Source organism: Coffea arabica, chromosome 4e, assembly GCF_036785885.1.
Source record: "Coffea arabica cultivar ET-39 chromosome 4e, Coffea Arabica ET-39 HiFi, whole genome shotgun sequence".
NCBI classification, from domain to species: Eukaryota; Viridiplantae; Streptophyta; class Magnoliopsida; order Gentianales; family Rubiaceae; genus Coffea; species Coffea arabica.
Window position 1 is genome coordinate 2708085 of NC_092317.1, and position 26251 is coordinate 2734335.

A 26251-nucleotide genomic window follows, 5' to 3' on the forward strand; every position below is an offset into this window, starting at 1 on the left:
AAAAAAGATATCTTTGGCCTATAGAATTCTGTTCAACTCTACATCTATTGCAGCTCGGGTGGTGTCTGAAATCTGAATGGGGGTTTATATAGCCCGTGCGTCCATACTGCTCCATGCATGAACCCGTTTCATTAGTACCGTGACAAGGAATTTCCCCTTTTGAAACATTGTCAGTACTGCAAGCTGCTTCTAGTTTGAGGTCACGATACCACGAGTTCTCTTTACCATACGGCGGGATTGTATATTTCCTAAACAAATCCCCTCGATAAATAATAATTTAGTCATTTAAGATCAACATGTGAATGTTTCTTGTCCTTGTCTCCATGGACTGCTGAAATCCAAATGGACAGGCACTTGGCGCTCGCTCAAATTAGAGTTCTGACATGGAAACCAAAACCACTTCCAGTTATTACAAACTTGGTAAGCATTTTTCCTGTCCTAGTTTTTGCTGTAACTATGTCAAAGAAAAAGTTCACATTAACTTAATTCATATAGAAGATTCTGATGTGGAAATGCGTAACAATAGAAATAATGGTATCAATTTGAAAATTCACTACTGTTAAGAAACTCATATTACTAGCCCACATAAACCAAAATTGTCAAAGACTAATTTTGATAACATTAACATTTCATTGATGAATGTTTAGAAATTAGCCTTGGGAGGAGTGAGCTAGCGATGGATCAGGAGGCTTCACTTTGATGTGCTTCCAAATTTCTTTGCAGGAGAGAACTGATTAGTCCCACAGATTCAGCAACAGCAGCACAAGTGGATGACCATTTTTCACTTTATTATTATTTTTTTAAAAAGAAAACTGGAACTTAACGACCACACAATGGGCTGCAGTGTCTTTGTAGTGATGCATATGCCAAAATTTGTGCATTATTACCTTATCTCTTGGGCCATTGGCTCAGTGGCCACCACCTAGTTGGTGAACCTTGCCTCCTATAAAAAATGTCACATTTAAGTGGCTTGTTTCGCCACTGGCCATTTGGTCCGGTGGTCATCACCATTAAAGGTGATGCCGGAGGTCAGGGGTTCAATCCCTGCCTCCCACAAATTTGCCACACTTTGTGGCGGTCTTAATTGACCTTCATCGATGGAGTCTGTACTCACATCGAACCCCCTCCCCTTCCCCTTAGACTAGCCTAGATTAGGTTATAGGACATCTATCGTTTCGATAAAAAAAAAAAAAAAAAGTGGCTTGTTTCCAAAATAATTCAGACGGGTGTGCTGTGCACCCGTCTGGTCCGGTGGTGATTCAGTCCTCTCCAATTATTTCTGGGCCTGCTTAGATCCGCCCCCTTCCCCTTAGTGTAGAATAAATTAGGTTTATCGTCTCTGAAAAATCTTAGGCATAAATTTTCTTTTCACGGGTGCTCTTAGCTTTCCGAGACAAAGGACAAAAGAAAATGCTCATGCTAGCAGTTGGTAGTACTAGAAGTGCCTTCCATGCTGGCCTGTGATTTGGACCGTAAAAAATGGTATAATAATATAGTCAAAAGTTCAGATACAGGATTAGGAGCAAGCGTGAACATTTAATTGAAATTATAATGTTAATAAGAATGTGAGATGAATAAACCATCTTTAGTACTCCACATAAAAAACTAGAGGCCTTCTTGAATACATATTTGGCCCTGAAAATTTGATCGAAAGGAGGGATAAGAGGGGAAGGTATTGTGCTAATGTACATGTAATAAATTCGTGAAAGCTTCTAGCATTGAATTGCAAATCATCAAAGTTTTGCTTAATCTCGGTTCAGGCTGAAGTAACTAAAGGAAAATCAGGGTGCCGCTTTCGCCTTTGCTCGTAATATTTCACCTTAATTGTTGGGCCAAGTATTTTCCAAAAAACTGGGCCAAGTCCAAAATTTAGTCCATAAGGTGCATAGTTATATCCGAACTATAATCCGTCTTAACTAGCTTTTGTTATGGTTAGGATGGGAACTGATAGAGGCCCGTGATGAACGGATTCCCTCGTCAAAGAACCAGCCACTCATTTCTTAAACAAAGTGATGAAACTTCAGTGGGCTTGAGTTGCAAAATGCTAAGAGCTTGTTTGGATTGTGATTTTTTTGTAGAAATTTTTTTTGAAATATTCTTTTGCCATATATTTTCAATCACATTTTTATATCTAATCTTTTAGACACCTCGGTTCAGTATTTGCTAGCGTTTGACATTCATTAATATTTTGAGCTGGACTTTAATAACAAAAATTTACATAAGAAGGAATCAAATTACTCAAGTTTAAGCAATAAAAAAAAGCCTTTTGAGCACTAAAACTTCAATTTGTATGCTTTTTGATCACTAAATTATTTTTCGCTTTGAGTTGCCTACTTGATTCCCTAATAATTTTCCTCATTCCATTCTTTTTCCTTTGAAATTATATGATTTTTCACGCATTTGACTCAAATAATCTTGAAAATTAACAAAATTCATAAATCTAACAACAAAATGTGATGAAATAACGCTTAGTCCATTGCTTGTGTAATTTGAATAGATTATTTTAATGCAATGAATAAAATATATACAGGCTCTAGTGGGTAGTGAGAGGATTAACTTGGAGTGAGTTTGGATATGAAATTGTTTGGGATAAATTTTTTTAAAAAATATTATAACATTTTTTCGACATGATGTATATGACGTGAAGATGTGATTGAAAAAAAAAAGTGATTGAAAAATATTTATATGACTCAATCAAATAAATTTTTGCAAATAATATACCATTCAAATATATTAATAAGTTTTTATTCAAACACCAAGGTCCTGTTTGGCAAGTGAGTTTATTGTAACTTATTGTAGAAGTTTTTAAAAATTTTTTTGAAGTGTTTTTTTTTTTTGAATATTTTGAAGTGTATAGTTTAAAAATTTTGAAAAGTTTCTTGAGATTATTATAGTTAAATTTAAAAAACTTGTAACAGATAAATTTGACAAAAAACTTATCTGCCAAACACTAACACTATACGTGTAGAAATAGTGAAAATACTAAGAAAATTTTTTACTACCTCGCAAGGCTGTGTTCGATTCGGACACCATCACCGTTTGTTAATAGGCAAAAGGATAGAGAAATCCACGCTCACACGCACCCATGTGAGTTAGAAATCGAATTAAGTTGGAAATCGAAACGTCATCACCTACTCTCCTTTTTTTCCTTCTCTCGTTTACTCCCCAACTATTCTCGGATTGCTGCCATTGACGACAACACCTCCTATAAAAAGAAAATCCAAAACAATATTAGAAATAAATCCAATATTCCTTTTCTTTTCTTTCCATTATTTTCCTCCCAAATAGAGGGGAAAAAAATTTCTAGGGTTTTCCGCACCCTGACCTAACCCCCACCCTCCAATTCCCAAGATTTTACCCCCAGAGAACCCTAATTTTTAACTTAATTCGATTTTATTGAGCTTTAATTGTTCGAGGAGGGTTTGAACTTTTTCGTTGGATTGCATTGTTCTGGATTTTGAGTGAGGAGTTAGGACTATTTTTTTTCCTGAGTATTTGAAGAGATGGCAGAGGCAGCGAAAGAAGAAGAGGTGGAGTACGAGAGCGATCCGGAGGAGACGAAGCTGTCGTTGAAGATGCGGAGGAGGGAGGCGAGCGATGATGAGGAGGAAGAGGGTGGAGATGGGGAGGATAGCGAGAGGGGAGAGGCCTTTAAGCCGCGTAGGAGAATCGTTGACTCCGACGTTGAGTCGGACGGTCAAGGGGCTGCGGCAGAATACGAGGACGAAGAGGAGGAGGAGGAGGACTATGGCGAGGAGGAAGAGGATGAATTAATTGACGAGGAAGACTACGCGGAGGAGGATGAGGTGTATGTGGAAGAGAGAAGGGGTGAAATTGGAGAAGTTGAGGCGGTGGGGAAGGAGGCTGAGGCGCAGGTGGACGGACGAAAAGAAAGCCGTGAGGACAGAGTGGGACCCAAGTCAATTGAAGGGCTACAAGGATCCATTGACGATGGTCATTTTGAAGACGGTGCAAACGAGAATCAGCAGGGGGAAGAGATGGGGGAAGAGATAGGGGACGAGGGGGAGAAGAAAGAGATCGAGCCATATGCTGTACCTACTGCTGGGGCTTTTTATATGCATGATGACAGGTTTCGCGACAATGCTGGTGGAAGAAACAGGTACCAATGCTGATGGTATATCTAATTAGTTGGATTGCTGCAGTATTTGTTTTGATTTTGATTGATTTAATTAGCGTTGAAATCTGGTTTGTGAAATCAGATGAAATATTTCTGCGCGTGAATGACATTTAGTTCAATTCAAGGGGCATTCTGTTTGGTCTCGGTGCAATATATGCAAATTTACATGGACAAACATATTTAGGGAAAATTAACCGCCCGGTAGGAATTGTGGTTTTGCTGCATCTTGAAGCATTTTTGTTTCTTAATTCGTTGTTACTTTGCTTGAGAATGTGGAGTAATTTGAGCTGTATTCTTTTATCTTCATTAGGAAATGTAATTCGGATATGATGCTGTGGCAGTCTTCATATTCCCCCCCTTTTTTTGGTGTGTGTGTGTGTATTCTTTTTCCCTTTAATCACTGATTCTAGTGAAAGTGGCCCAGAAATTTTAGGACGCTGTTCGGTAATTATTGTTAGTACCCAATCTCTGTTTATTCGCTGAAGCAACCCAGAAACTCAGAAGTGCCAAGTTATGGGCTTTCAACATTGACCTAGTCTCTTAGGTGCTGCTTTTCTTTCATTAACTTTTTAGCCTTTGTATTAACTGTCATGGACAACCAAACATGGTCATAATATAATAGTAGAACATATTAAGCAGTTAAATGTTGTGACCTTCTTCAATGTTGAATGTGTTTGGTCAACCATGAAAAATTTATGGGCAGGCAGGTTCACGAAGATTTATCCAAAACTAAGATAGCTAGGACTAAGGCTAGCTGTGGTGCATACGTGTTATTCTCTTGCTTTGCTTCTTTTCATGAACTGCGTATTTGCTCAAGGTGCTAGGAAACAGTGTTTACTGACAGGCCATTTAAGATAGTTGATCAAGTAAGTTCTTGTGTATCCTATATCCAAATATACTATGGTTCATTCTTCTGAACTTTAACTTACATCTTAAGTACTTTTTTTTTTTTTTTTTTATCTTTTTGGCACTTCACTCTTGCATGAGTATTATGAACCTTGGAAATAATTTAGAGACATGCACATAATGGATGTATGCCATAACTATGACAGAACTGGATATTGTGTTTCCTGTTTTAAGTGGTTGATGAGATCTATATGTTGAGCTCTTTTAATGTTTTGTGCAAATAGTATGACACTTTAAATGCTCTGTGGACTTTTTTTATGCTCCCCTCCCCCCAACAAACACAAACAAATACACACATGCGTGCACACACACTTAATCTGTCTCCTTGAAACACTTGTATTTGCGTAGAAACATAAATGCACTCTCGGTTACACAATTTGAATTCTTTTGTTATGGTTTTATTTGGCATATGAATGCAAGTACTTTTGTGAAACTAATTGATTTTGTAATTTCTGCTTTTGCTTCTTTAGGCGGACTTTTGGTGGTAGAAAATTGTGGGAATCAAAGGATGACAAGAAATGGGGTCATGACAAGTTTGAGGAGTTGACTATGCAGGAAAGGCATTTTGATGAGGTGAGTGGTTTTTTTTTGGCGGTTCTTCATCATATTTTACTGTGAATTTGGCTTAAATTTCTATCGGGTTTATTTTTGCTGTTAGTTTTTCTGTCGGTTTGATACACATTGTATTATACTTTTTCAGGGTCGGAGGAATTCAAGAGGGAGATATCGAGGTCGAGGTAGGAAACGAGGTGCAGAACGGGGCGGATATGTAAGAGGAAGCAGGCCAAGGGCATATAACACTAATAGCAATCAAAATAAGAATAACAATCAGAATAATGCGCTGAAAAGTGTGAGGGGACGAGGACCTAGAAGGTATCAGCCATCTTTTAAGAGCAACGACGAAGTGCGTCCTGCCCTTAACCAACAGTGAGTAGCTGTATTTTGGGATCTCTATTTTTTTTTTTTTAGTAGTTAGTTTCTTCTTCTTGTTTCAGCATATTGAGGAACAGATTTTTTCCTTTTCTGTTTATAGGTCTGGAAAGATAGCTGAGAAACCATTGAATGCTAATGCTGGGAGAGTATCTGCACCTGCATCAAATGTGGAATCTGAAGTAGCTCCTGCTAAAAAACATGTTTTTGCCTCAAGTTTGAATTCAGCTTCACCTCCATTTTATCCCTCTGCCTCTACCTCTAGCTCTAAAGAGATTGCTGTAACGCAGAAGAGGGATTTACAACCTGGGACAAATAACCGTCGGATCCATCCTGTTGTGGATGAAAATTTTTCTACAGCACAATCCAGTGCAGTCCAACGAGGAAAGAGTGTAGTTGATTCTATTGGCATGGATAAACTTTACATCAATGATTCAATTGCCACAGTTGCTGGGAAATCTTCAACCACTTTGCAGTTTCCACCAGGATCCTCATCAATGAGTTCTAGTCAGTCTCCGCAGCTGAGGGCTCAAGGTAGAGGAATAAATAACTTGCCCCAAGTGACCTACCAATCAACAGGGCCAAATAGCCAGGGCAATAGAATCTCTCCCCCGTCCCAGGTCCATACTACTACTCAGCGGAATCCTGTTCAAAACCGAGGACAACCATCTCTGCAAACTTCTGGTCAGCAGTTGGCTCAGAATCCAGGAGGTGGATCTCAAGATTCTTCTCCAAAAGCAGTTATTAACAAAAGCTCTTTTGAATCAGCAGAGACAGAACCTCTTTCAGAATCAAACAAGTCTAAGGCTGCATTGATGGCAAAAGGAAAAGGCAGTGTTCAGGGTAGTGGACGGGGATCCTTTTTGTATGGTGGAGCTCAAGTTATTGGGGCTTCTGGCAACCTAGGAAGTGGTCCTGGAGATCAAAATTTCCCTGCCTTCTTGCCATGTAATAGTTTTGAGTCTATCTACTTGGTGAACTGAACTGAGTTGGCCTTCTTTTTGGTAGACTTGCAATGGTTTTGGAGATCTTTAGCAATAATTTTCCGTATTTCATTTTATTTTATCTACTTGATCAGAATGTTCTACTTTTTGCTTTTGATGAGATTTATACAATTTTTTAAATTCAGCTTGTTGTCTAAAATGCTTCTGGTTAATGGAAAATGCAGTTATGCAATTTGGGGGCCAGCGTCCAGGTGGTATTGGAGTTCCTGCTGTTGGCATGGCCTTCCCGGGATATGTTGCCCAACCCCAAATTGGTGGTTTAGGGAATTCTGAGATGACTTGGTAATCATTTTTCTCAACGTTTTCATCTGAGTATTAATTTTCCTACTAAAAATCTCAGAGATTTGAATGTGTGTTCTTTTGGCTTCTAAGTTCCAACATATTGAGTATGATTTTCTATTTTTTCGTCTATTTGATTTCGAAACGGGAATCAATTTCCTGCACACTACTTATGACCAGCAATTGACATATGAATTAGGACTATGCTTGTGGATACTATGCTGATTCTGGTGTTAACCTATTGACTTTATACTAGTGCAATCTTGATTACAAAGCTAGCCTTATTGTGAGATAAAAAAGGAGAGTTTCACTTCCTTGTTAACAGCTTGAAAATTATTTTGCAAGATTAGTATTGAAACCTCTATAATTCAGTGAGCGTTTAATGCAATAGGGAGAGTTATGAGATGAATTAATTATTTTGGTTGGAGCAGTTCTGACCAAACACTTGAATGGTCACCGGGGGCACAAAGTGTTTGTTAAATAAAGCTTTGAACAGGTGACTTGGAAGTGATTACAGTTGTTCTAAACAATTAGTGAATGGAAGAATATGGTCAGAGCTACAATCCCCCCTAGGTAATCTTGTAATGCTTCCTTTGAAATGAAAAAAGTTTAGCCTTCTTTTCCTTTCTCCGTTAATTGCTTCCTCTCTAAATTTTTCATCTTGACTTTAGCCTTTGGATGGTTATCTGAAAGAAACCATCAAGAGTTAGATACTCTCAAATTGTAGTCTGTATTGAAAATCATTGGTCCTGTCTGTTTTTGGAATTTAGTATTAGAAATTGGCTTGGAAGCAGTGCAGAATCTAGTCAGGAAAGAGTTGTGTTTTATTTTTTCCCTTGAAAAGATGATATTTGGACTCTGGGCACTGTGGTTTTTGGGAAGGTAGAAGGTAGGATGCTTTGAAGCAATTAGCCTTTCAGATGGTGTTAGTTGTTTATAGTGGCAGATAGGACTTGTAAGGATTGATTCTCTAAAGATCAAGCAATAATGGAGATGATGATGTATCATTGTGATGACAACAAGATGGATTGGATATGGGTACTGAGGTATTTGTAGACCCACCTCTTTAGGATGGCCCCCATGCCACTGTAACCAGGGGTTGGAACAGAGCAATAAAGGTTAGAAGAGCTAGTTTGGTTTTTGTTGGGACAAAGATTTTCATTTGCGACACACAACTACAAGTCCCATTGTCCGTTGTAGTTCAATAGACTACCACTAGTGTTCTTCAGGATGGCAATATCTTTCTTTTCTGTTGTATGGACCTCTGCAATGAACTTCTGATTAGCATTTGAAGTAGAATTTCAAGCTTGTTTTGTTCGTGTAATCTGATTCCTTGGTTTCTTTCCTAAAAACGTTGCATTGTGTGTGAATTTTCAGTTAGGTTTCTAAAATAATAAGGCTGACAATTTTTCCATTGTTCTCAGGCTACCTGTTTTGGCTGGTGCTGCCGGAGCTTTGGGTGCTTCTTATTGCTCGCCATATCTTGCTATGGATGGCTCTTATCATGCACGCCCATCTGGACAGGCATCTTCACCGGCTGCTGCTTCAATGTCAGTAGAGTAACCAGATATTCATCTTTTTTCAATTGTATATGCACAGCTGTCTTCACCTCATGATAATACGTTAAGATTATTCTTGAATATGCTGTTTTTGTGATATTATTGGCTTCATCCATCGACTTTACAGTTTATCACTGTAGTGTATTTTGTTTGTTAGTGCAAATATGTTTTTGACCTTATTGAGATTGGTCAAAATGCTATTACCAGTGTAGCATCCTTCTTGTCTGTTATTTGAGATGTGTCAGTAGGCTATCCAGCTTTCTTTAGTTGAATTACGACCTGTGGACGTACTTTTTCCTGGTAGTTTGTGATATTTTATGCTTTGTAAATGATCTTATCAATGCTTCGGTGGCCTATTAACTTTTTACTTTTTAGCTGATTTCTTTCAGTAAATAGATGACAGTAAATCCTGATTTTTTCTTGGTATTCAGTGCTTGATACAGGTTTTACTTTTTTTTTTTTTTTTTTTTTGGTTAACCTGATTCTTACTATTCAATTGCAGCAAAGAAAATAATGCTGACAAGCCCAATAACGAATGGAATCCCTCACAGAGGCCTGGTAAGATACAATTGCTGCTTTTTTATTGCCTGCGGGGTTTGTGACTATATTTTGTCAGGGACAATCTTATGATTTCTCATCATAGCTCATTCATTCTCTTCCATTTTCAGAGGTCTCAAATGATGATTTTGTACAGCAACAAAAGAAGCCCATCAGGTATATCTGATCATTTGCCTTATTCGTGTTTGGTGTTGATAGTTGCAAATTTTTCTGATAACTTTTAGCTCTTGTGTGACCCTTTCTGCTAGGCTATCTTCTTCTCCTTTCCACTACTCTCTCTCTCTCTCTCTCTCTCGGTGTCATTTAGGAACTAAACCATTCCCACCCCCACCCCCAGCTGAATTCTGCATAAGTGGATAAATGTTGATCAAACCAGTCTATTGTAGTAAACTTATTTATTTATTTATTTTGTTTCTTCGTCTGTGCAGATACTCAGAGATGAAATTTAACCAGTGAAGTTACTAGATAGGTGGACCTAGTTTAAATAAGCTATCAAGTTGTACATTTTCCCAAGCAAAATATTTCATTTGTGGGTGTAGCAAAATTTGAGTACTACTTATGGTGCTGCAGGCCTCCTTCCACGCCCTCTGTTGTCTCCAGTTGTTGATCTGGTGCACTTTGGGCTGCCATTGTACTCTGAAGTACTTTAGGTTGGTAATGGAATTTTTAACTTTTGTTAGTGTGCTTATTGGTAATCATGTGCTTTATACTCTGGTTTGCGATACACGTTAAATTTCTCAGGGTTGGATTTCTGGTCTCTCTGTCTTATACTGTTGCATTTGACAAATTGATTTATTTGGTGGGTATATTACGCAGGTGGTGAGGGGGGGAGGGAGGATCCATAGAATGTTATTAGCTGATCACTTGAGTATTCTGAGTGTATACTCTCTAATAAGGTTTAACTTGTGTGGACATGTATGGACTGATTGGGTAATGATTGTTTTTGTCTTGAAATCAAAGAGACATGTTCTGTAAAGCTTTTTTGTTGAAAAAGCATTTTACATTGAAATACTGGAAGATGTTGCAATATTTCTTTGCATCTGTTTTGCACCCAAGGACAGTAGCGGTAACGGGATTAACTATTTTGTGACCTGTAATGCTATATTTGGAATTTGGACATCAATCAGTACAGACTGGAGGTTCTTATCTTCTGCACTGATATATGCTTTTGAGATTGCATATCTTACTCTTTGCTAGAGATTTGTCCTGAGTTTGTTGCTGAAATCCTGCACCATTTAGCTCTTTTGATTGAAAAGCCAAGGATAAGTGATCTATAGTTAATGCCTATTAGAATTCTGTCTTGTCATTTCACCAATCTTGTTAGATTTCTGTATGATTTTATTGCCACTGTGGATTGTCAATATTCAGCATATCATCTATTGAGTCGAGTCTTTGATCATTTGTTCTTTTTGTTCCCTTTTTGGTGTTTCCAGGTATTATGTGACAAACACCCTCCTTATGCTGCTTTATTCAAAGAAAAACAACACAGCTTGACGGGTGGTAGTTCAATATTCTAATAGGCGGTAAGAGCCAGAGGGTTCCCATGCTTTATGTTGATATTTGAAATTGAAAGATTATAGATAAAAATGACATTCCTCCTTTTTCAATGTCAGGTTCTTTTGGCTTGGTTTTTATCATGAAGCGTGTGAGAAGTGTATCTGGCTTCTTGAAAAAAATTTATGGAAAAGAACAAGATATTGTTGTGCAGCAGCTGTTTGCCTCGTGAGACTAAGGTTTTTTGTTCTTCTATTGGATGGTTGTGGTTGTCTTTTTTGGTTCATTTTATGATTAGTTGTCGTAATTTTTGAGAAATTTACTGATGGTGCGAGGGTACATTTGGTGAATGGATTCTTATAAAGTGAGAAAAAAAATTGTATTTGCTATAATGTTTTGTAATATTAGTTTTGCTTACAAGGACTTGGTGGCTATATTACTTTGTTCAACCTCGTCAGCAAAATTTTCAATAATATCACATTTTATAGTTGTTTTTGAAACTGGATATAGTTGGGTGTTGACGTTTAATTCATGTGTAGGGTGCGTCTGGTTGTTTTGAATTGTTTTTCTGGATGATCTTATTTAGGAATATCCAGCTGCCTCGAGCTATTGTCGTTGTCATTGTCATTGTCATGCCCTGCAATTCCAGGCTATGGATTGTGAGCCATTGTTTGAACCATTTTTCTACTTGATTGCTTTGGTGGGTACTTCTTTGTTACCTTTGAACAATGTACAAACTAACCAGTGAAGAAATTTAAGTTTGGTTGGCAAGGGATTCCATGCGAAGCTTAGTGGGTTCTATCAAAAATCGATCCCACAAGGCTGAACTGGGAAGGAGGAGGAACTTCTCACTTTGATTAAAAGCAAGTTTTCGCAAACCCTGCATCATCCTTCGGAAATCTCTGAAACGGTGGTTTCATTCATCGGTAGGGAGAACTGCACAAGTAATCCCTCACATATTGCAAATGTGAAAATTTAGTCCTTCAGATCGAAAAGGATCAATTTTAGTCCTTAGCAAATAAAAAAGGATCAATTTGAGTCCTTTTTCACTTTTCAGACTGATTTTTGTCCGGAATATCTCATGCACACATCACGTGGCTAATTTTTCAAGGGTAAAAATGCTAAACAACTTATCTGTTGACCAAAAATAAAATGTAAAGGACAAATACTTCCCAAAATTCTTTTTTTTCTTCATTTCAATCAAACCCAAAAGCAAAGCTTCATCTCCATGGCAGAACCACCAACTTGTAATTTCGATGTACCAGCTAGGGTGAAGACGTCGTGGACAGCTGAAAATTCAGGAAAGAGGTTCTATGGTTGCGCTTACTACGAAGTAAGTGTCCCTGATTCCTGTTTCTTTTTTCTTTTAGAAAATGTGAAATTTGAAGAGGTAATTTTGAACAGCATAATGGTGATGACAGCTGTGGTTATTTCAAGTGGTATGATACAGACAGTTGCGAGAGGTGCGATAAATTAGTGAGATACACAAGAAGATTGACGAAGAGATTAAGAGAGTTGGAGGTAAAGTTGGAAGAAACAAGATGCAAGGAGAAAATGATGAAATTGTTGTTGTTTGTGGCGTTTGTTTTCGTAGTACAGAATTTGTTGAGCAAAAATTGAGTTGTAACTGGCATTTGTTGGTGCAGGTGGTGAACTGGGAACTGGGTGGCTTTTATTTGCTGTATTTAGGTTGGGTTACGTTTAGTGGCCCTGTTGATTGTATAAATGGGAGTTGGAATGCAATTATGAAGCTTAAGTTCTCTCTGGTATATTGTGATTTTTTCTTAAATATGAGCTTACAGCATAAGATGGAATAAAAGTCTAACTTGAAAGACAATGAAGATGATAATGACGATATTATAAGCGAAGAAAGAGTAAAACGAGAATCAATAATCAGTCCCTTCAAAAATAAGAAGAGCATGCATTCCATTACAATGAAAAAATAGCACATAACCAAGCCAAATACATTTATTACAATACGCCTCTTATAAAAAAAAATGCAATGAACTAAGAAGTCAATTCCATTACTCCAAAAAAAGGTCCGCCGAAATAAAATGAAAGACAAAAAGGCGAAAAATAATCCATTTGTAGCACTTTCAGAAGTATCCCTCTTTGCAATAACATGCCATAGTCATCTAGGCCTTTTTAGCCTTCTTTGCAGCACTTTTAGAAGTAGATATCTTTGTAGTCTTCTTAGGCCTCTGATACAATCAAAACAATGAGGAGGTCATTACTTACAGTCAATAGAAATTTTTGCAGTCTTAGAAGTATATATCTTTGCATTCTTCTTTAGATTATGCATGTAGTAGACAATACTTACAGCCAATCCAGGTGGTTCCCATGGGTGTCTCCTATAGAGAGAGGCCAATGTTGAATCACAATTACTTCGAGTGTGTCCAAATCTCCGACATACATCACATCTGTACTTGATTTTCTTACTCTGACAATTGGCAACCAGAAATTCAAGTAAATAATAGTATAGAAAAAAGTCAACATGCTATTATTAGTATGAACAAATAGAGAAACATGAACTGGAGATGTTGCATTCTTTGTTGTCGATGTTGGAGTAGGTGGTTGGCTTGTTGTAAGTTGACCTGGGATTTGACTGATGAGATCAAATAAGACTTGGTCACTTGTATCAGTCTTCATGCCACTTGCACCAAAAACTGCTTCAGGTGTGAAATTGGACTGCTTCTTTGCAATAGGAGTAGCATTTTGAGGCCGGTAATCTGGTTGGGACTGCTGAGGTTGGGACTGCTGAGATTGGGACTGCTTGTTTGCACCAGGATTCACAGTGTTAGGAGTCTGCTGTTGTGGCTGAAAGCTACTTGTAACCACAGTAGCTTGTTGCTGGATATTCCCTTGATCATGACTGCTTGGACACTTCCTACTATTGTGGCCCTTCTGTTTACACTTTCTGCACTTATAATCCATTAGACCAACTCTAGACAGTCTCTTTGTTTGTCCTCAAGAAGTTGTTGCAGCTGGTGGCTCATCTGGTTCTCTCCTTCTTACCTTTTTTGGCTGGCCAGGAAGCTTGATGGTTTCAGGTGGCAAAACAGGCCCGTGTTTCAAATCTTTCCACAAATGCTCACCATTGAGAGGATATATTATAGGCCCATATGCCCTCATATAGGTCTCTTTTAAGTAGCATTCATGAATAAAGTTCTTGGGAGACTCCTTTGTCAAAGCAATGGCACTCATTGCATGAGCACAAGAAATGTCATTTAGTTCCCACCTTCTACAAGTTCTGCTAGCCAAATTCACAGTGTACCTATCCCTATACATACATCTCACCTCATAATTCCAATCCTCTGAAGGTGTAGCTATGCATGCACTAGAAGCAGTTTTTACCTTTTCCAACTTTTTAAAAATTTTGGGACATATCTTTCCTGTATAATTCTTCATCCACTCCCTCTTATTCTCCATTCTAACCATTAAATAATGTCGTATTGTTTCCAACATACCTAGTATATGCCTCTCCCTTGCTTCTAAAATGCTGGAGTTGAAACTCTCACAAAGATTATTCAATAAAATGTCACATTTATGGGAGGTTCTGAAGTAAGCTCTAGACCATTGCTGCGGTGTTGTGTTGTCAAACAACCATTGAAATGCACCCTCATCAACTACTTTCAAAGCTTCCATCAAAGCCTTGAACAGATTTTTTGTAAGGAGCTCTTGCAAGTGCCCAAATTCTCTCCTTTAATGCCAAGCCACCATGCAGCTTGTTAAAGTTATTGTACATGTGTCTCACACACATCCTATGCCCCACATCTGGAATCAACTCTTGAATAGCTTGAATCAGTCCCTTCAACAAATAAAAAGGTGAAAACAGATCATCAAATTAAAACTAGCAAACTCAGCTTAAAAAAACCCCAGAAAAATACACTAACATATCTTTTGTTTATCAATAATAATTGTCCAATGATTTTCATCTTTTATTTGGAGGTCATTCAGCATTTCATCCACGAATCATTTCCAAGTCAGATTATTTTCTATTTCTACCACAGTATAGGCAATGGGGTACAACTGATCATTGGGGTCAATTCCTACAGCTGTAAGCACCACACCTTTGTGGGACCCTCTAAGATGGCAGCCATTTAACCCGACAACAGGCCTACAACCACTTAAAAAGCCTGTCTTGCATGCATTAAGACAAATATACAACCTTTCAAACCTATCTTCTCCCTCATCATCTTCAACAGTGGTCATTAAAACATTTGAGCCAGGATTAGCCCTCTTTACTTCCCTACAATAGTTTCTTAGTTTGTTGTATTGGGTTTCATGTTCACCATTAACTAAACTCTCTTCCTTTTACTTGGTTCTATAAGCTTGTCACCTAGAGATGTTGACATTAACATCAGTCTTCGCTTTATCTGTGAGTGTACTTACCTTCATGTCAGCCATAGCAGCCAGCTCCTTTTTGTATCTATCAACCAGAAAAGTTGAGTTTGCTAGTCCGTGGTCAAATGTCCTCCTACAACTGTGTTCACCTTGCATGCTCTTGATTTGAAAAGTCTTTTTGTCTAGCATAACAGCTGTAGAAACTTTCCAGCTGCATTCCTTGTAATAAGCCGTAGCTCTTCTGCCATCATTTTTACTAAACTTTATCTTTCTTCCGTGAACCACTCCATGACTCTTGCATGCCTTTATGAACAATTGCTTACAAGTAAAAATCTGCCCAACGTCAAATTTGGGATCGACCATATCAGTTTCAGGGTTAAATTTTGGAAATTTAGCTCTTTTTCTTAGCTGATCTTCTTCTTCTGAGTCAGTAGCATCTTCTTCCATCTCAGCACCCTCCACTTGACATGTTCTCTCATTTGTACTCTTATTTGATTTGCAATTTTTGATAATTTTCTCCCATTCAGCTTTGTTGTCTTTAACAGATTTTACTATGTCTTCTTCATCATTAAACTCATAGTCACTGTCAATGAATTTGTCACCATCACCAGGTTCCTCATCTTCATCAACATGTGTCTCGTTCTCACTCTTCTTCTTTCTCTCAATTTTTTTAGCCTGCTTTTTATTTGTTGAGGATTTTTTTTTAATGATTTCTCTTTTAGTGATTTGCTAGTAGAAGGTGCATTTTTTCCTGCATTCTGTACTTCTGAGTCTGTCCCATCTTGTTCTTTTCTAAAATTCTAATCAGGCCCTCATATATTTGCTGCATTATCTCTTTTATCAGCAACTCTAATGTCAACTTCTGAAAGCATTTCATCTAAATTCTCCTCTCTTATAGCTGTTTCCTCTATGTGTTTATTAGCTCCTAACTCACCAGCACCTATGCTATCCTTTTCACCCTCATTTTCAGATTGAGTTACAGGAATATTAGTCATCACTATTTCTTCTACATCAGAAGATTCTTCATGCATCTTACCACCCTGTTGATTTTCCTTAGGATCAGTCCCCTCTTTTGATTTACATGGTCCAACTTCACATTCACTTATGGAGTAGGTTCTTAAGTGCACAAAGTATACATTAACCAAACCATATTTCACTCCGTCTCTAACCAAATCTTGAGCAACATCTTCACATAACACATACACTAACTCATCCTCCATGTTCTTTCCGGGTATTAAATAATAGTATATTACACTAAACTCAGGATAACCTAGTTTTTCTGCAACCCTATCAAGTGTACATATAGACCATCTGTCAGGATTGCAATAGTCAACAGTTTTTACACTACCCCCACGATATTCTTTGTTCGGCAACTTAGTGAATTCACCTTCATAGTAGACCCTAATAGAAAATCGATTCATACCATCTGCCAACCATTTAGGAGACAGTTAAAAACAAAAAAATTGTTTTGGGACCAACCGCCCATCTATGTAAAGCGACAACACAATACAATACAAGGGACCACATGTACTTACAATAATTTAATACATAAAATTGACCACCAACAACCCTAATCAATATAATAAAACTTCTTAACTGCACAAATCATGCTTATTGCAACTGTATTTAAACTATTCACATAATATCTGACATCATTTCATAAATTTTACAGTTTAGGGTTTAGAAATACATACTGTAATTTGGGATCCACTGAATGTTTTCTTCGTCCATCACTCTGGTACCCTTGTTTCTTCTTCGCTTCAATCACCAACGCTCCTTTTCATCAAAATCAGTCCACTGCTGGATAGTGATAATTAAATTTCTTTTTGGGTTGAGAGGAACGGAGATGGAACGGTGAGTTAGTACCAAAATGGAGATTTTTTTTGAGAAGTATTCGTCCTTTACATTTTGGTTTTGATCAACAAATAAGTGATTTGGCATTTTTACCCTTGAAAAGTTGGCCACGTAGTGTGCGCGTGAGATATTGCCGCGTAAAAATCAGTTGGAAAAGTGAAAAGGGACTTAAATTGATCCTTTTTTATTTGCTAAGAACTAAAATTGATCAATTTCGATCTGAGGAACTAAATTTTCACATTTGCAATATGTAAGGGACTACTTGTGCAGTTCTCCCTTATCGATATGCCATATAATCGGATGACTTTCCGTAGGAATAGTGGGCGTAATTAAATACGCCGGTGGTGGACGTAATATAATAAGCTAATATAATATGGGCTGGTCACCAATTCCCAACAAATAAGATGACGTTTGCTGCAGATGAGACTTGTTAACACTTAACAATCGCAATGATTAAATGCAATATGAGAATCTCTCATATTGACATGGGAGAAATCATTTTTATATTTCAGCTGATAAGGTTTAGCCTTTCCCATGAGCAATGTAGTACTGTCACTTATCACGAAATAAATTAAAACCGATGATAAGCAAAGCTTCGTAAGTTAATGGGACTAACACGCAATTCTTCTTCCTCCTTTTTTTTTTTTTTATCAAAATAGTCAATGCTTCAATCAAGAAGCTATCTTTTTTTTTTTTTTTTTTTAAATACCAACAGGAGGTGGTGGATAGATGGAATTTAAGAAGCAAGAAGAGAGTAAAAATGAAAAATTAAAATTCAGAATTTCTAATTTTCGAAACCTTAATTTTAGTTATTTATTTTTTGGTTGTATATTTTTTTTATGTAAATTTCTTGGAGAGACAAAATGAATTCACAACATAAAAATACATGAAAATCCCCAATATTTCTTTTTTCTAGAGTTGCATCATTCGTTAGTTTAACCCAATCCCAATTTAAGTTAGTAGTAATTGAAATGAAAGTTCAATGGGAAGCTAAAACTTGATAAAAGTACAATTAACCGGTTAAGCACTGCTATAATTAGCAGATCACGTGCCATCTTTCTCCTTCCCCCAAGCTTCTCTCTCCGCCCTCAAACTTCTCCTCATGTCTTAGCTTACTTCTTGTCACTACTCAACTCACAGCATTTACTGATAAAATTTTTTTTTTTGGTTTCCCTAATTCATTCCTATCTCGGTTCATTCTCTCTTTCTGGAAAGCTTCGTGACCGATGAGCAATGTATGTCGGTACCTGTTTCGAACTCCGCATTCTTTCAGTTCCTCTGTGAAAATTCTAAGTAAGATCTCGAATTTGCTTTTTGTTAATTACTGGAACTTATTTAATTTTTTTTAAGATTGAAGCTGCACAATTATATTTCTAGTTACCGAGAGGGAAGAATGGCATGCTGTTGATACAAATTCCGCATTTTCAGGTTCCAAGTGAAGTAGATCACTTCCTAGCTCGCTCGCTCGCTCGCTCGCTTGCTTTTGACTTAGAAGTTGGGGATTTGAATCTCAACTTCCAGCTAGCGTTTCTCGCTTCAATTCTTATATAATTTGAATTACGGTAATTCCTAGGGCTTGAATTCAGTTATTTCACTTTCTTTACCCCTGTTTTTTTTTTACCATTTATTCAAGTAGAAAGTCGAACAATTCTACTGCTTGACTTTTCCTTGTCAGTGCTGCCCTTGCAACCGTCCTAATTTAGGATTTGACAATTTCGGTAACTTCCCATTGGATGCAGTGGGAATAAACTCTTATAATTCGTGGACTTGAAGTTTTAAATGTTTTATATTTCTACTTCAGTATGAGATACGAAGGAAGGTAATCTATGATGCGTAGTTTGAGTTTATAGACTGGAACTAAAAGACTCTGCGTCACTTTCTATGGTAGATTTAAGAAGCTAAGTGGTTGAAGGGATGACTGCTGATCCTGGATTTGCTTACTGTATAATTTGTCGGATTTGATGGATTGATTCTGTAGAAGTGATGTTTAACAAGGACTGGGGTTGCTTGTGGACTACAATTTGAGTGATGGAGGAAAGCAATGGTAGATTGTGGTCGTTGAGACCAGGTGGCTTGAAATCTACGTTATCTGGAAAATCAACTCCAAGAGGTTCCCCTTCATTTAGGAGAGTTGGCTCTGGGCGTACTCCACGTAGAGGTGGAATTAGTAGTCTATATTTCAGAAACAACAGGATAGTGCTTTGGCTGCTTTTGATCACCCTTTGGACCTACGGTGGATTTTATATTCAGTCTAGGTGGGCTCATGGGGACAACAAGGAAGGGATGTTTGGTGGCAATGGGACCGATGAAATAAATGAACTCAAACCACAGAATGAAAAGACTGAGGTCAAGCCAAAGGATCGCCGAGATCTGATTGAAACTGATGATTATCTTGATTCTAAGGCTGTGCTATCTAAAAACCAGTCCCTTTCGAGAATTTCAGATGCAATTATGGCCAAAAGTGGGAATGCTAATCCAAGTCGTAAGAGTGTATCTTTGAAGAAGAGCAGAAAGAGATCAAGACGTGGTTCACGTAACAAGTCCCGAGTTAAGCAGAAAGAAGTTGTAGAGGTCCAAGAATCTGAAGTTGATGTGCAGGAAGTGGAAATTCCTATGCTAAATTCTACTTATGGCCTGATAGTGGGTCCATTTGGCTCAATAGAAGACGGTATCCTGGAATGGACTCCCGAAAAGCGGTTAGGAACCTGCAACAGAAAGGGTCAGTTTGCACGTCTAGTTTGGTCTAGAAAGTTTGTTTTGATATTCCATGAGCTTTCGATGACTGGAGCTCCACTTGCAATGATGGAGTTGGCAACAGAGCTTTTGAGCTGTGGGGCCACAGTTTCTGTGGTTGTTCTTAGCAAGAGGGGTGGATTGATGCCAGAGCTTGCTAGAAGGAAGATCAAAGTGCTCGAGGACAAATTGGATCTTAGCTTCAAAACTGCCATGAAAGCTGATCTCATCATTGCAGGGTCGGCAGTTTCTGCATCATGGATCGGTGAGCACTATTCCTGCTATGTTGGTTATATATGAATGCTACGAGTCCATACTTCTTAAGTCCACTTGTTTGTTCTTGTACAACTTGTTTAATAACCTTTCTGCTTCATTTAGATATGTTTTGCATCTCTATGGTTTTCTCTGTGTTTATCATTTTTACTTGCAATTTGCATAACTACCAAGTGGATTCTTAATAGCAAAACACTTGGAAGTAAACTTAAATAAATTTAACTTGCTAGAAATGGGCAGTATCACCTTTCAGTATGATTTAGCATAAGATTTTTTTTCCTAACTGTCTAATACTGATGCAACTCTTAGGCGGTTTAGCTCATGGGATCTCAAAGGAAATGCAAGGAGAAAAATTGGAGGGAAAGCAAAACTAATGCGATGTCTCTTTCCCTTTTCATCTTCCTTCCTGTATTTTATTTCTGAACAAAGTTATGTCCTTTCTTTACCTTTTCTAACCGTCTAAAAAGCTGAAAATGTATCTTATTTTTCCCCCTTCCCAGAAGTACACGTTCTCTTGTTTCTTTTTCTGGTGCAGATTACAATTGATGATTGTTACCGTAATTGCAGAAAAATACAGAGAACATACTGTCCTTGGTGCCAGTCAAATTGCTTGGTGGATCATGGAAAACAGGCGGGAGTACTTTGATCGTGCAAAGCTTGCCCTCAACCATGTGAAAAGGCTTATTTTCCTGTCAGAGTTGCAGTCTAAACAGTGGCTAGCCTGGTGTGAGGAAGAAAAGATCAAGTTAAAGTCTCCGCCTGAACTCATCCCCCTTTCTGTTAATGATGAACTGGCTTTTGTGGCTGGCATTTCTTGCTCACTCAATACTCCAGCATTTAGCACTGAGAAGATGCTGGAAAAGAGGCAGCTATTGAGAAGTTCAGTAAGAAAGGAGATGGGATTGACAGATGATGACATGCTTGTGGTGTCTTTAAGTAGTATTAACCCTGGAAAAGGTCAATTCTTGCTTCTTGAATCAGCACACAAGGTGGTTGAACAAGGCATGGCTGTGAACAGTTCCACAATCAAAGGTTCAGTTAAGAGAGGTCGAAATTATCATGCAAGGGCTCTTCTTCAAGAGGGGCTCAAAATTGGAGAATCCTCATCTGAGTTATTCCATTCTGAGGGATACTCGGCAAAGTTTAGATCAAGAGAGAACACTCATCCTTCACATTATGCCACAACACTTTATGGTGATTACAGTCTGAGGAAACTGTTGGCTAATGGTGAAACAAAGCAGAAACAGAGGCTCAAGATTCTTATTGGTTCAGTAGGATCCAAGAGCAATAAAGTGACTTATGTTAAAACACTTCTCGAATTTCTATCTCATCACACGAACTTATCTAAATCAATACTATGGACTCCAGCAACCACGCGTGTGGCATCTCTCTATGCTGCAGCAGATGTATATGTGATGAATGCCCAGGTAATCATCTTCATAGATCACTTTAGTCCAGTTTGCATGCAAACCCAACTGAAGTTTCTGTGTATAGTCAAGTAATTTAATCCAAGTTTCTTCCATTATGGTGATTGATTGATTTGTTTTCTACTCCAAAATTCTTAAGTGAACTTAGATTCACTGCCCATCTGGAATCCGTATACGATTATGTCCATGTTTGGACCGGTTTATGGGCCTCAACCATTTCTTTGTACAACTGTCTACCCCTTATTTATTTTTGAAATGTTTCTCATACCTAGATAAAATTCAGCTGAAGTTTCCAAAAATGTTTTTATTGGGCCATTATCACCTTTAAAAATTTGAAGATGTTGTGTTTTTTTGGGAATAAATCTGGTCTAGAAAGCACTTATGGTATTACTATGCTGCTTTAATTAGCATGATAGATATTCTTCTACTCCTCCATTTCCCTTAAAGGTTTCAATTGCCTAGTTTTGTCTTTCCTTAATTTTTCTGAGTGAATAACATTCAGATAATTGTTACAGTCCTTGTAGTAACAATAATGTGAATGTCTCTTTTCTGCATGCGTCCTCCTAGTGAAATTGTCCTTGTGAAAGAGATGCAATTATAATTTAGTCTGTTCACAGTTTTAACTTGAAGGTGGTCTCATGTTTATCTTAAAATTTGACCTTGTGTAAATGTATGCAGGGACTTGGAGAAACTTTTGGAAGAGTAACTGTTGAAGCAATGGCATTTGGTCTTCCGGTATGAACACAGAATTTTTCTTTCCGTGCCTCCATTGAATTGCTATTTTCACTCTTCGAGTACTTGGATGTTTGAAACACTGCAGTCAAGCGCACAATTATAGAAATGGAACGAAATGATGATCGATTATACATGCTTCTAGTTTCTTACTTATGCAATCAAATCTTACCTGCCAATGGAATATGTGTGAGTTTTCTCAGGTTGGGATTTCGATTGAAACATGTTATATGGTAATGTCAAATGCGTTGGCAAGTAGATATGAACATAAGCAATTAAAAATATTTAGCACATAGAAAGACCATTTGCATGGCTGTGACTTATTTATTGGCTTTAAAGCAAGTAACCTTTCTATCCCTGCTTCCTTGGGGATCAAGGGGGTGATAGTTAAGTATAAGAAACCTTTTATCAGGAACAAATCGCTGGGCATCCTTTGAAAGTGACTAGGAGAATTAAAGAAAGAATCAAGAAAATGTTCATGCCGGTGAAAATGAATTTGACAATTACTTTCAAGTACTGACTTCATCTTGTGTTACAGGTGCTGGGCACTGATTCTGGAGGCACAAAGGAGCTTGTTGAACACAACGTAACTGGTCTTCTCCATCCTTTGGGGCGTCCAGGGGCTCAAGTTCTCGCCAAAGATATTCAGTACTTGCTTGAGAATCCATCGGCAAGAAAGCAAATGGGAACAGAAGGAAGAAAGAAAGTGGAAAAAATGTACTTGAAGAAACACCTGTTCAAGAAATTTGGAGAGGTCCTCTACAGCTGCATGAGGATAAAATAGCACACGCTAGAGTTTATCTTCATTTTTTTGACCATTAGGCATATAGAATCTTACACAGGAAATCTGTAGCCCCACAAACGATTTATTGTAATGATTGTATTATCATCCATTCCTGCGAGGTGCTTTTGGGATCAATTCAAAAACGGATTGACGAGTAAATCAAGCCATTCAAGTGATGTTATATGGTTAATGCCATGAGATAAATCTTTACCTCCAAATGGCACATGGAAAAACCATCGAAGTGTATTTACTCACTTTCCATTTTTATCTCTCATTTGAGGTGTCTTTTCAGTAGATTTTGGTTTCAAATGATCCAAAGGAAAATTTGCATCATCTCCAGAGGATTAGAGGAAGGTTTGCAGCAGGTATCTTAGCGGCTACATGATGCAATTTGGCTACCCGCTGCTCGGGGCTGCCTATTCAGCTTATCTGAGGCTTCAAAGTTCAAACATCTAGAGAATACGATTAATGCCTGATCTTGGAGAGAACCATCAAATATGCACAACTTTTTGTTCTTAGGGAAGACTTAAGGTGCTGTACTAAACAAAACTTGGGTGCTAGTAGAAACAAAAATCTCTTTATAGCATATATACAGTCATCTCTTCTGCAAGCAACACTAATCATCACTAGCAAATGCTCACATTCGGACTCGACAAATTTCCTCTTCATCAACAGCGCGTAACTTCTTTTGTTCACCGTGTAACTTTTTTTCCACAGGTTGTATTTTCACAACAGATAGTGGTGGGCTCCACACTTGGCGCGGAAATCGAGTTATCACTTGTTATCTGAGCCGCACATTTTTTTGAGGTCCAATCTGGACCATGAACCGTGCAGGGACGGTCATACTGATGACCGTCCCTGCCCCAAATCCCTCACATTTGTAGACAGCAGCCTGACTGGACATGGCCAGAGAAACCGTCTCGTGTCTCAACCTTTGTCCACTTGTAACTCTTCAAGTCCAACATGTAAATCTTGTGGGGCTCACTGAATCTAGGAGAGCCTATCAAAAGTAGATTCCCCTGCCACGCTGTCACATACGATACGTTCCTTATGTCAGCCGGAAGCTGAGTCACAGCTTGCCATTTGGAATTCTGAAGAATTGCCACGTCAGCATCTCGACACATAAGCAATCTCCCATCTCCGGCGCCACCAACACAGGTCCGGGGACACGTGGCAATATCCAAGAAGTCATTTTGGACTGGATCCCATTGCCAAGTAGAAAGATCAAACGATTCTGCACTTGTTGTGAATCTACCTTGCATGTTTGTATGGTAGCCACCAATGACATGGAACTTGCCACCTTGGAAAGCTCCCTTTGACTCATCACGTTCCATTGCCATGTCAGGCAATTGTACCCACTTATCCTTTGCCACGTCATACGCTAGAGCTGAGCTCAATGCATTCTTTTCATCGTCGTGCCCGCCGGCGACAAACACCGTCCGCTTAAGATCCGACGCACATGCAAAGAATGATCTCCGGCAACCTGGCATGTCAGCCCCCCGCCGCCACGAAGCAGTAGAAAAACTATAGACAAAAACAGCGTTAGAAACCTCCCATGTATCTGGGTTCCACCCGCCCATGACCACCAAGTTCAACCCCACCCCGACAAGCTGGCAAAACATAGGCAACCCCTCGGTGTATCCGGGCACCGGTGGAAGCTCAGTCCAGTAACCGTTTTCGGGTTCACAAAGGGTGAGCCTGTAAACCGGGGTGGCGGGCAGCTTCACGGATCCGGATTTTGGGGTCGGGTCGAAATGCGCTTGGGCCATGACAATGACTGTGCTTGTAAAGCCCGCGGCTTTCCTTCGGCGCATAAACTCAGGCTGCTGAATCTGAAGCTTCCAACTCTTACACACGGATGCAACAGAGGAGAAATGATTGTAGGGGACACGTACAAGACATTCGAGTCCGACATCATCTGGAAGACCCGGAAGAAGCTCCATATTTTTTGTTTTGCTTGATGATAATATGGTTGTTGTAGGATTTGGAAAGCAGAGAACGGCTTTTATAAATGGTGGAAAGTGGAGTTTGTTAATTTTTTTTGACGCAGATTGAAAGAAAAAAAAGAAAAAAAGGAAAAGTGAAAGGCAGAATAAAGTTGAAGCCTTTCTAGAAGGTGGAGAGATGTTGAGGAGGATGGATGATGAATGATTATGCAGGGAACTGGACCGTCACAACGTTGTTGTTTGTAGAAGTGGGGTATTGCTACTCTTTATAGACAAGAGAAAGTGGCGTGTGATTCTGCCAAGGGAAAAAGGAAGGACAGGGACACTACCAAATCTCTAGAAGGACAGGGGCACTACCAAATCTGGGCTACAAATTCTTCTAGAAGGACAGGGACAAATGATCAGATCCACAGTATAGCTATAGTTGTAGCAGCATCATCAAATATCCTGATTCATGGTTTCGTATTATTCTATGGGAATTTATTATCAACCCGAGACTGGAGACCCGCAGACCATAGCCTTGTAATCCAATTGGCCCGTCTGTATGGTACTAATTAACTATGTTTTAATTGGGATTAGTTTGTGTCTACGTGGTTCTTGAAGACTCTTTTTGAACTTTTATTCCTGGTTTTTTCTGTTTGACTTTGACCAGACAGTTAATAATAATAGACTTTGATTAAGTGATAGTACGTTTTAAACAGCTAGTTAAATGTAATCTGCCTGCCTCAGCGGTCAAGTAAGTCATATTCCTTCTTTTGTTTCTGCGGAGGTCCCGTCCCGGATGCGGGATGGCCTTCAAGTCTAAGGTATGATTTGTCTACTTTTTGCTACCTATTCCGTTAACGTTACGAATAATATAATATAATATAATTGGGGGGGGGGGGGGTCAAAATCATCAAGCCTTGCCCGTGGTCTTCACCATTATTCTAGTGCACATTAAGCTGGAGCAGACAATCAATCACTCTCTTCAGGAGCTGACCGGATTGATATGGTAGTAGTATTCAAGTACAGGAGTGCCATTACGTGAAATGATGAGAGTGGAAACTTTGATAAATTTTTATTGACCATTGCTTTCGACCCGTAAAGAAGTCGATGTATTTTCATATTGTGTCCAGCAGTGTCCCAAATGACGAATTCAACATCACTCACTAGTTATTCTTTAATTTTTCAATTTACTCCCGGGTGAATCATGATTAATTGCCAATGTTTAGTTTTTTCACAATTCCAATTTACACGTCATATGTCCGAACAGTTTTCAATCTCAATTTCAATGTAGGATAGACTGGGGGA

The 26251-nt window shown here is 38.5% G+C and overlaps 3 protein-coding genes across 7 annotated transcripts; 2 read left to right on the forward strand and 1 right to left on the reverse strand.

Annotated features, from left to right (window-relative positions):
* Nucleotides 1-3080: 3080 nt before the first annotated feature.
* LOC113742060 (protein MLN51 homolog) lies at nt 3081-11373 on the forward strand. 4 transcript variants are annotated; one of them, XR_011813420.1, is made up of 12 exons: nt 3081-4120; nt 5515-5617; nt 5745-5971; nt 6078-6922; nt 7143-7260; nt 8682-8807; nt 9319-9374; nt 9485-9530; nt 9803-9843; nt 9945-10024; nt 10808-10897; nt 10988-11373. XR_011813420.1 is itself a non-coding variant. In XM_072047139.1 (10 exons), exons 1-9 carry the CDS (start codon nt 3504-3506, stop codon nt 9979-9981), a joined length of 2175 nt encoding a protein of 724 aa, XP_071903240.1. In that variant the 5' UTR covers nt 3142-3503; the 3' UTR covers nt 9982-10024; nt 10808-10898. The 4 variants fall into 4 exon arrangements, 1 of the variants encoding a protein (XP_071903240.1); XR_011813418.1 differs by lacking the exon at nt 9803-9843 and having other exon boundaries at nt 3142-4120; XR_011813419.1 differs by having other exon boundaries at nt 3145-4120; nt 9803-10024.
* A 6714-nt stretch (nt 11374-18087) lies between these two features.
* LOC113742199 (uncharacterized) lies at nt 18088-23174 on the forward strand. Of its 2 annotated transcripts, none has more exons than XM_027269961.2 (6): nt 18088-18359; nt 18495-18628; nt 18868-20064; nt 20640-21499; nt 22178-22234; nt 22770-23174. In XM_027269961.2, the coding sequence occupies exons 3-6, from the start codon at nt 19095-19097 to the stop codon at nt 23013-23015; spliced, it is 2133 nt and encodes a 710-aa protein (XP_027125762.1). In that variant the 5' UTR covers nt 18088-18359; nt 18495-18628; nt 18868-19094; the 3' UTR covers nt 23016-23174. The 2 variants fall into 2 exon arrangements, with proteins under 2 accessions (XP_027125762.1, XP_027125763.1); XM_027269962.2 differs by having other exon boundaries at nt 18955-20064.
* On the reverse strand, nt 22516-25202 carry LOC113742200 (F-box/kelch-repeat protein At1g80440). Its single transcript, XM_027269964.2, has one exon. It carries the CDS (start codon nt 24956-24958, stop codon nt 23888-23890), a length of 1071 nt encoding a protein of 356 aa, XP_027125765.1. The 5' UTR covers nt 24959-25202; the 3' UTR covers nt 22516-23887.
* Nucleotides 25203-26251: the final 1049 nt, after the last annotated feature.

Excerpts from the sequence above, each read along its gene's own strand:
- LOC113742060 (XM_072047139.1), top strand. The coding sequence starts at position 3,504 with ATGGCAGAGGCAGCGAAAGAAGAAGAGGTGGAGTACGAGAGCGATCCG. Across the intron at positions 8,808-9,318 it reads TCACCGGCTGCTGCTTCAAT|CAAAGAAAATAATGCTGACA; the intron begins GTCAGTAGAGTA and ends ATTCAATTGCAG. Across the intron at positions 9,531-9,944 it reads CAACAAAAGAAGCCCATCAG|GCCTCCTTCCACGCCCTCTG; the intron begins GTATATCTGATC and ends ATGGTGCTGCAG.
- LOC113742199 (XM_027269961.2), top strand. The coding sequence starts at position 19,095 with ATGGAGGAAAGCAATGGTAGATTGTGGTCGTTGAGACCAGGTGGCTTG. Across the intron at positions 21,500-22,177 it reads TATATGTGATGAATGCCCAG|GGACTTGGAGAAACTTTTGG; the intron begins GTAATCATCTTC and ends AAATGTATGCAG. Across the intron at positions 22,235-22,769 it reads CAATGGCATTTGGTCTTCCG|GTGCTGGGCACTGATTCTGG; the intron begins GTATGAACACAG and ends CTTGTGTTACAG.
- LOC113742200 (XM_027269964.2), bottom strand. The coding sequence starts at position 24,958 with ATGGAGCTTCTTCCGGGTCTTCCAGATGATGTCGGACTCGAATGTCTT.